This window comes from Hylaeus volcanicus, chromosome 2 (genome assembly GCF_026283585.1).
Source record: "Hylaeus volcanicus isolate JK05 chromosome 2, UHH_iyHylVolc1.0_haploid, whole genome shotgun sequence".
NCBI lineage: Eukaryota > Metazoa > Arthropoda > Insecta > Hymenoptera > Colletidae > Hylaeus > Hylaeus volcanicus.
In genome coordinates this window covers 22082058-22091688 of record NC_071977.1, presented here as the reverse complement: position 1 = coordinate 22091688, position 9631 = coordinate 22082058, and the positions used below count along the sequence as shown (strand labels likewise).

The following is a 9631-nucleotide window of genomic DNA, read 5'->3' as shown; positions in this document are numbered from 1 at the left end:
TTTGTTCACATAGAAGAAAAATGTATGAAAATGAAAATTTCTTTTTTGTGTCAAACCAAAATTACGACCTGCATCTTTCCCACCGATAGGAGGTTTTAATTGTGAGGTGCTCTACAAATGTGCAGGCGACTCAATTTGAATATTTCTTGTTGAAGAAATTTCTATAGACAACTCAAATATGTATGAAAATAGGATAAAAAGTTCGATAGAAGTAATTATTTTTTTCCATCCTAAAAAAATTGACGAAAAACAGCTTTTTTAAACCTCTTAATTCAGGATACCCCCTTAAGTATGTTTAAAATGTATGTGACTTGTTGCTTTATTACTTGGTCGTAGAAATAGATACATTCTTTAGTAATAGGTAATCTTTGTTACATTTACAGCCAACTATACCGAAGTGGCAGTTTTAATAGCTCTGGCAGGGGCTCCAACTGTGATCCAGCGGACGATATGTACAGCGATGTCTCCCTTGAGGATGATGTCATTGATCTCAATCATAAAGTAAGTCAATTTTCATATTATCAGTTTATTTTTATAACAGTCACTAGCTGTACGGGTAAATATCAGTAATTAGTCTATAGAAGCAAATAGAACGAAACTTCTTCGACTTGTAGCCGAATCCTCTTTAATATTTAGATAAACTGATGTTATATTAAAAGGCACGAGGAACTATCAAGGTAGTACGTTAAACTAACAGCTACATGATTATAATATAATTTTTTCTTACAATCAAAATGTACACAGTGTACTCTGAAATTACACAACTTTCTAAAAATACAGTTCATCGAATACTTGGATATGTTGCAAATACGGTAGCTACCCTAAATTATTATTCTACTGTAATAAATTATGTTTTCTTTTACGTAAAATAAACCTTTAGTAACACTGCATACTTGAGTTCGATCAAAAAAGTTGATATTTTATTAAGGAATCCAATTTCTATGTCCACTACTGTTTATATTAAAAAGTTGTGAAGTATGATATTATTAACTAATAATTCACGACCTCGTGGTCCTCAAAACTTTGAGAATGACCCAGACCTAACCATAAGAGTCGAGAACATTTTACTTGATTTGCTTGTATGGATTAATTGTCACATTAAAGTCTTCTAACTAACAAGCATGCCATTACGTTATTTTAAATATTAATAATAATGTAGATACAGTGTATAATTGTACATGTACGCTTTAAAACTTACCACGTGACTCAACGTAACTATTTATGGGCCAGATTAGTTCCTACTCCTAATTGGAACTAAATACTATTAGGTGGACTGGAAAGTAATGTCGTTTCTTTTACATTAAATTCAAACAAATTTTTTATAAATTTCTATTTTTAATTATTAATTATATAATACGCTCCCGTTATCAATAGCCTTTGGCATCTAGTATGCAAGTTGTCAATGCCAGATCGATAAAAATCAATGAGCTGATGAATGATAAATAAGTATTTAAAATTGTAAAAACGACATTATTTTCCGGTTCACCTAATAGGAACGTTTTATTGCTTCCCAATTCAGATTATTAACTAAATTACAGAAGGTATCTGACCAGGTAGTAAGATCAATAAGGAGTGAAAGCAATAGCATACTCGAATGCCCCGAGCTAATGGTTCTAAAATTACAGACAAATAAATGATATCAACTCTTACTTATTCGCGATAAAATACCATTTAATAAAAAATCTTAAAATTGTTGTTTCTTCGAACTTCCTCGCTCTTGTATTATCTATATCCGTGCAATAAGTTTCTCTTCATAAAAGGGAGTAATTACATGCAAATACGCTTTAATTGAAACAATTATGGCTTTTCACTCGTCATAGCTGTGATCTCATTATATTCGTACTCTTTATAACCAGGTTCGACTTTACATTCGCCCGACTATTCGCATCACTGATTTCGAGCACACACTATCTACTAATAAGTAGTTAAATTGTTCAACTATGTACATTCTACAGTGTTACATATGTATGCACGTCATTAGTTGCAGAACGGTATTGCTAGATAGAAAGTTTTGTTGGTCCAATTGTTGTTGAGCATCTTCTTCGTTACAAACAATTGTTTAAAATATCTCATGAATTAATGCCTTTTTTTTACCACTTTACCCTAATTCAATCTGTGCAAACAAAAGCATGCATTCCCGTTAAAAAAAATAATGCAACTATCTATTGCACACGCACCACTGCATTTCTAAAACAAACATGGTCCTACAAATACAGTGTGTATTCAAATAAATCAGTCAAATATTACTTTCTCCAAAAACATTCGTGGCACCCTTCGTACTGTGCAATTTTATTTCAGAACCGTTCGTATCGTTACTGTAATAAACTACCCCGAAAGTTGTGATGGAAATACCTATTTAATTACATTCAAAAAAAAAATAATACAGATAGAAAAAAATGTTAAATAAAAGAATGCACTAAATATAAATGGTACGAGGGTAGTTTTCACCCCTTAAACATGAATATCAACCAACATAAAAATATACGTGTCTAATTTCTTTTTAATGCTCTATCTATACACCAAGTTTCATCAAAATCGACATACACGGTCTGTCTAAAAAGAAACCGAACTTTTGTTATAAAAAGAAAAAAATACAAGTAAAGTGGTTTACACACACGTTTATTTACTCAAAATAATCTCCCTCTGCGTCAATACAGCGTGTAGACCGCGTAATTAATATTTCGAAGGACCTTTGCAGCTCTTGTTTTGGTTCCTCGTTTAGTACGGCGGTTACAGCGGCCTGAATCTCCGAAATATTGCTATAATGTGTCCGTTTCATTGGAATTAGCATTGTTACCTTGGATCGTTCACCCTACTCGCCCGATCTGTCTCCCTGCGATTATTTTCTTTTCCCAAGATTGAAAATTCCAATGAAAGGGACACATTATAACAACATTTCGGAGATTCAGGTCGCTGTAACCGCCGTACTAAACGGGCTACCAAAACAGGAGCTGCAAAGGTCCTTCGAAATGTTAATTACGCGGTCTACACGCTGTATCGAGGCAGAGGGAGAATATTTTGAGTAAATAAACGTGTGTGTAAACACTTTACTTGTACTTTTTTTCTTTTTATAGCAAAAGTTCGGTTTCTTTTTAGACAGACCGTGTATAATAGTTGGGTGATGCTCCTTGTTAGTTTCAAAGAACATTTTACCACCCAAATAATTCCATAATCACTAATTCTACGATTCCACGAATAAAAGATTACAGACTTTGATCTCTTTTCAACTCTGTGTCTTCCCTACTCTAATATCTCTGTGTCTATAAATCCCAAATTCCACAAAATTCTCGCCAAACACCTGAAGTCGATCTCGATATCTCGCCCAACCGATCTCTCGAATACATTATTCGCGTGAAAATTGCACCGCGAACGCGACGTCTTAACCTAATGTTCAGGCCTGTTGCAGATCAAAATTATCGTCTTCGAAACACGGATGAAAAATCATTCGTTTCGCTAAAAGTATACTTTCAGCCTAATGCGCAGCACAAAGAAGGCCGCTACAAAAATAGTTAGCACCGTAGATGTGTGCTGCTAATTCGCGTTGTCGATCACCGCCGCGATCAGGAACCCCGACAGAGAGCCACGCAGACAACGTTAGGTTCCATCAGCAACATTCACCGCCCCATCCCAATCCTTACGCTTATTATCCACCACCGCCGCCGCCTTATCCACCGTTCAATCCTTATGCCCATTACTCGCCTTATCCTCAAAATGGATTTTATCCGGCGCCGTATTGCAACGACGTAGAGCACGAATCGAAGGGTTCGTCTTGGATCGGCATTATCTTGCTGGTACTTCTGATATTGGCAGCCGTTAGCATTGTTTTCTATCGGTCACTCTCGCGCGATACTCGGCGAAGATTGAACGCTAGGCTGCCCACGTTAACGCAACCGGCACAGGTAAATTCTAGCTTCTGCTTGTTGTGTAATTGTCGTACATTATTTAACACGTTGACCGCCACGTGCACACGATGTTTTGGTTTAACGCGACAGCTTTTTTTACTCGAGACCGTTTAAGGATCGCGTATTTTATGATTGTTGTGTACATTTTAATGCGAGAGGTTGGGCACTCGAATTGTTGCAATGTTGAGTCTTGTTTTGAGGGGTTGAATTTCGAGCAAATCAATTTTTTAGCTCTTTTCAGACCTCGTACAAATTGTTCCAACGGTAAACCTTGTTTTGGGGGTTTAATTTCGTGGAAATAAATTTTTTAGTTCCTTTGCAACCTCGTCCGAGTTATTCCAACGTGGAGCCTTGTTTTGGAGTTTAATTCCAAGGAAATTAATTTTTTTAGTTCATTCAAGTCCATGGAAGATTAAATATTTGATGATTTTCTTGTGAATTTGAATTTGAAATTCCATGGAAATGAATTTCTTTAGTTCAAAAGAAACGTGTTCAAGAAGTCTTATTGGTTCTGCAGTTGAAATTAGATGTATTTTATCATAAAATCTATTTGGCAGTCAACGTGTTAATATCATTTGTCCAACTCGTTACGATTTGTTTTTTGAAATCTTCTAAACAAAGCTTACGAGTCCGTTAAAGCATTGATTCTCAACTCTTTCAACTCATGGCACAGTTTAAGCAGAAAAAGCTTGACATTATTATGATCTAAATAAACTATATTACAATTACAATAAAATAGAAACTAAATTAAAAATAAAAATAAACGGAATATTAACGTTAAATAAAAGTGAAAGGAACAAGAATATCGATATTAACTAAACCTTATAAAAATAAAAATAACAAAATAAAATAGGAATTACATTCCAAGAGCTAGTAAATTGTACAACAGAGCTTTATCGGACCATAATAATGTCAAATAAATAATCCATCGACTCAATTATCCTCTCTATTAAAAAATTGATATCGTAGTTGGAACCGATATCGTATGGGCGTATTGCAACGCATACAACATTAGTAATAAATAAAGAGCACAAACGTTTCTCATGTCCAGGGTAATAATCGCGTGGACAGAGTCCTTTAAACCGTAATCACCTTCGCAAGCGATATCCCGAGCGAGGCACGTCCTAAAAAAAGGTCGTCTTTTTGAACCTGCAGACCGCGAAGAGCAAAAGAGACGCGAAACAGAATTTTCCTGCGGAATTTATCCTATTTTCCGAGCTGACTGCCGAAAACGATAGGCAATATGTTTTCTGCGACGGATGCGACGGTTTCACGTCTGGAACTGATAATAACAGGGGTTGCGTACGCGACGAAAGTAGAAACACAGGTATCATAGAGTTTTTAGCGGAAAAGAAGACCAATGTCGGCACGAACATGTCCGGAACAACTATGTCCCGATCGACAGCCACCTAAATCGAGAATTGAATGCAATGAAAAATGTCAAAGAATATTTGATACTATTTAGAATACATTAAAATTGATAAGAAAGAAAGGTAGAACGTAATCGTGGCGGAGTTAATTGTTAATTAGGAATGATCCAAGGAATTGCATAAAATTGAGGTAACATTTTCATTGGAACGTTACATTGCGTTTCAGTTAAATTGAGTTACCTAGTTACGTGTTATTTAGAGTGATACTTTTATTACAGATTCAGTTATACTCGTTAATGAGGAGGATGTGAATTTTTCGGTTCGAAAACTGTAATCGGAGTACGGAATATGTAGAAAATATGGAAGTTCGTTGGTTTCGCGTGTGAAGAAAATAAAATATACTGTGAAGCTTTTTATGGAATATATAGAGGTGTGAATAATTATAGGTTTGGAAGGTAGATACTTAATATTTTAATAAATAATCAAATAAAAAGTAATCAAAATCCTTGAGAATAATTTTTATTGTTTTTGATATAGAATCTAATAATACACATCTATTATAGTTAAACTACGCTTATGAGAAATAACTTTGAACCTACAATTGTTCACGCCACTGTATATTTGTATAGCAATCGTCATCTTTTAGTATAATTGTATACGGTGTTGTAAAAAAATGTTTGCGAATCATCCTTTTAAAATGTGAAACTGTTGGTAGATGGAGAATAACGAAAATTTGATATTGCTCCGTGAAAGAAATTTATGTAATTTTATACGGACGAAGAAACAGAGTGTGAAAATAAAATGAAAGTATTCTAAATGTTTATTTTCAAGAGAATTAAACTGAAGTAATAAAATTTGTATTTACTCCACTATTATGCTTTCGGTCGATGAAGTAGGTTAATCGTATAAATTTAATTAATGAACATATAAAATTGAACCACCGTATATATATGTTTCGTCACAGAAAACATTTGCGAAACGATCCTGATACAAAATATTGGTGGCAGGTTCCAGTGTAAATTTCAAAGTACAAAATTATTCGTGACTATACAAACGAAAGAAATCAAAATCATTGATTCTGCAAATGAGTATTTGAGGCAGAGTTAATAAATCATGACATGTGTTAATTTACAATCAGAGGGTTTCTTTGGATGGAGAGGTTGGTCGTTCATCAATTTTTTGATCATTCTCGGTGTGATTGGTTATCTGGCATTTGGGCACATCCAAAAAATTGCAACTGCCTTGAGAACTACAGTGCAACGAATTACAGAACAGTCGTCTGCTGAAGAATAATGAGTCCAAAGGGAATATAATGAAAAATAATTTATCGACGAAGTCATCATTTTTCCGTTACATGGTATTTTATCTATTATCCTCTCGTAGTAAACTTTACAATAGATTTACAAAAGCCAAAATGTGATTTCTAATTTTTGGGTGAATTTCAACAAATCGCGTATGCATTGGAAAAATTATTTCCTACTAATTAAAGAATTTTAACGATGATGAAATTTTTATTTGGAATGTATTTTTTGAAACTTACATTTGTTCCTTGGTAGTTGTAAAATTACTAAAGATCAAAGATTAATACTGTCAATGGTGTGTATATTAAACTATTACTAACGAAATACTTTTCTTATTCTTACTTTAATATTCAAATTTTAGTGTATGAAATGTTTACAATGTTTACATCGTTTATTTTGGAGAATGGCATACGCCATGTGTGACAAGATAATTAGGGGCGTGCATGACTGGCATATGTCGGAATTCTATCTCATTAAGTCATCACGTATATCATTAGTTAACGAGATTACAATCATTTACTCAAAAAGAAATAAATTATCATAATTTCAGTTTCAGAGTTAAAAATATCCATCACTTGTAAAAGCATTAATTATGTTCATATACAGTCAGGGACAAAAATAAATGGACAGTTACTGGAAGTAGGTAAAGATGAAGTTTAATCGAATTAACGTAACTGTTATAAACTTCAGTTTTATTAATTATATATCCTTATAGTATGTACATTATGTAGTGAATAATTGAAGTTCATACTTGCATCTTTGTGTAAACATGCTGTATTTAACAAAACTGATTGCTATTTTGCAGGAGACAAAAATAAGTGGACACTATACTAAAATACGTGACAAATGCAATACATATTGAAATTAATACTTGGTATTGCCGCCTTTTGCTTCTATTACTGCTTCCAGACGTCGGGGAATACTTTTTATTAAATTTTCGATATAATCTTTATCAATTTTTCCAAATTCAAATTATAACCTTTTGAAAAAATCGACCTTTTTATTTCGTTGATCCAATGGAACTTTTGCGTCCAGTAAACTCCATAAATTTTCTATAGGATTCAAGTCGGGGCTCTGAGCCGGCCGTTCAACCAATTTAATATTGAAATCCTCAAAAAATTGTTTAGTTTTTTTAGCAGTATGCTTAGGGTCGTTGTCTTTTTGGAAGACAAATTCATCCCCGTTCAAAACCGTGATGACTATAAGGATATATAATAGAGATCACGGTTTTGAACGGGTATTAAAATACACGGGTACGCATACATCGAATTATACGGGTACAGTATCCAATTACATAGTTTTATATAGAAACTTTTATGTAAAAAAAGCTTTTATTCTACATAAAATAATGATCCTTATTCATTTTGAAAATATTGACAAGCAGTAAAACAAATAAATAAAAAAGATATAAACATAAGAAGAATAAATATAACAAAATACATTTTTTAGTGTAATTTGTAATACTTTATTTATTAGTTAAAATAAATGTTAAAGTCAATGTGCGTACCCGCGTATTTCCATGCACGTATACGTACCTGGATATCCGTGTATTTCGATACCCGGATACCCGTGTATTACAAATACACGGATTAAACCACGGATCCAGTAATTACCCGTGTACCCGGGTATTTCGATACACGTGAAGTAAGGATCTCTAATATATAATTAATAAAACTGAAGTTTATAACAGTTACGTTAATTCGATTAAACTTCATCTTTATCTACTTCCAGTAACTGTCCACTTATTTTTGTCCCTGACTGTACAGCTCTTGTTTATATTCATACCAAATATTTTTAAATAATACAAGTATAACAAAATGTTCAAAATATTGGTCCAATTTCTCGTGGGTGTCCAAGAACTGGGTATTCTACCCAGAAGCAACCGCACCAAACAAGAAATCGATATTCACACCACCTCTGGAACTCACCCTAATTTGTTAATTAACCGTAGCAAGAAAGCTCGGGCTTTAATTGAATTTATTAAAGCGCGCGTAGGGGTGGCTTGTGGTATACTGTTCGATGCAATCGTGCGCGCTATACCTATACGTGGATTCGTCGGAGTTAGTCGATACGCAGTATGGAGTGCACAAATAGCCTAGCGGCTACTCCCAGCTAACAGTGGGCGATCGAGACGACCGATTATGTTCGAAGTACGCTCGAAGAAACGGAAGTGCGCGTAGCGTTTGCCTCTCGGTTCTGTGAATTTTCGATCGTCCACACGTTCGTTAACGGGGCCCGAACGATTCACGCGGTGACGTAGTGTTTTCGAGGTTAGGTTAGAGAGACAGACACTGTGCACGAGGATGGATAAACAACCGGCGTGCTTGCACGTCGTTCTAACGGAATGATCCACGGTCATTGGATTACTCGAAGAGGATGACGAGTCTACCTGTCACAGGCGTGACGTGACAGATCGCGAATCAGAATGGATTCGAACATTTATGACGAGCAGACAGAAACAAACTCGATTGAGCATTCCGAACGCGACAATCAAGTTACTTCCGGGGAGGGGCCGTCTCCTGGACCTGGAGCCGGCCTCGAATACGATCTATGGGAAGGCCAGTTTCAATTCGTGGGACAGACGCCGTGTTCACGCGTCGGTCGTTTACCTCGTCGACGTGGTCCTCGGCTTACCGAGCAAGTAAGATCCGCAGATTCGTGGAATCTTCGTCGACCAGATACGACACTTTATTGATGCCTACGCCCAACGACGACGTCTTCGCGATAAAGCCGCGTTTCTAACCGACAGGGACGGCGCTAGAGATACTAACGGCCCTGATGCACGTTTAGACACCTTCTCTTATGGGTAGAAATTAATTCTGTGCCTTTTTAACGTAGGGATGGCGTGAAAAATCACTAACACTGATTTTTCACGGTGATCACACAATCACGACCGTGATCCGAAAGATGGCGTTTCAGAAGCGGTTCATGTTAATTATTATCGTTAGCGTATCACTGTCTCCCCTTAGCGAAAATTCAAGAAACTAAAAATGAGTCAAATTTAAATTGGATTAAAATTATATTAACATTGCTTTTAGACCATATTATAATACATATA

General features: G+C 35.2%; 2 protein-coding genes across 2 annotated transcripts in view; both read left to right on the top strand.

Annotated features, from left to right (window-relative positions):
• Positions 1–6329, top strand: part of LOC128872802 (uncharacterized) — a 24862-nt gene extending 18533 nt beyond the window's left edge. The window contains exons 5-7 of the mRNA XM_054115855.1: positions 384–501; positions 5058–5462; positions 5551–6329. Coding sequence (XP_053971830.1) covers positions 384–501; positions 5058–5315 — 376 coding nt within the window. The 3' untranslated portion in view covers positions 5316–5462; positions 5551–6329. The remainder of the gene's footprint in view (positions 1–383; positions 502–5057; positions 5463–5550) is intronic.
• Positions 514–5199, top strand: LOC128872800 (uncharacterized). The gene is made up of 2 exons (XM_054115852.1): positions 514–3899; positions 4954–5199. The coding sequence occupies exons 1-2, from the start codon at positions 3522–3524 to the stop codon at positions 4981–4983; spliced, it is 408 nt and encodes a 135-aa protein (XP_053971827.1). The 5' UTR covers positions 514–3521; the 3' UTR covers positions 4984–5199.
• Positions 6330–9631: the final 3302 nt, after the last annotated feature.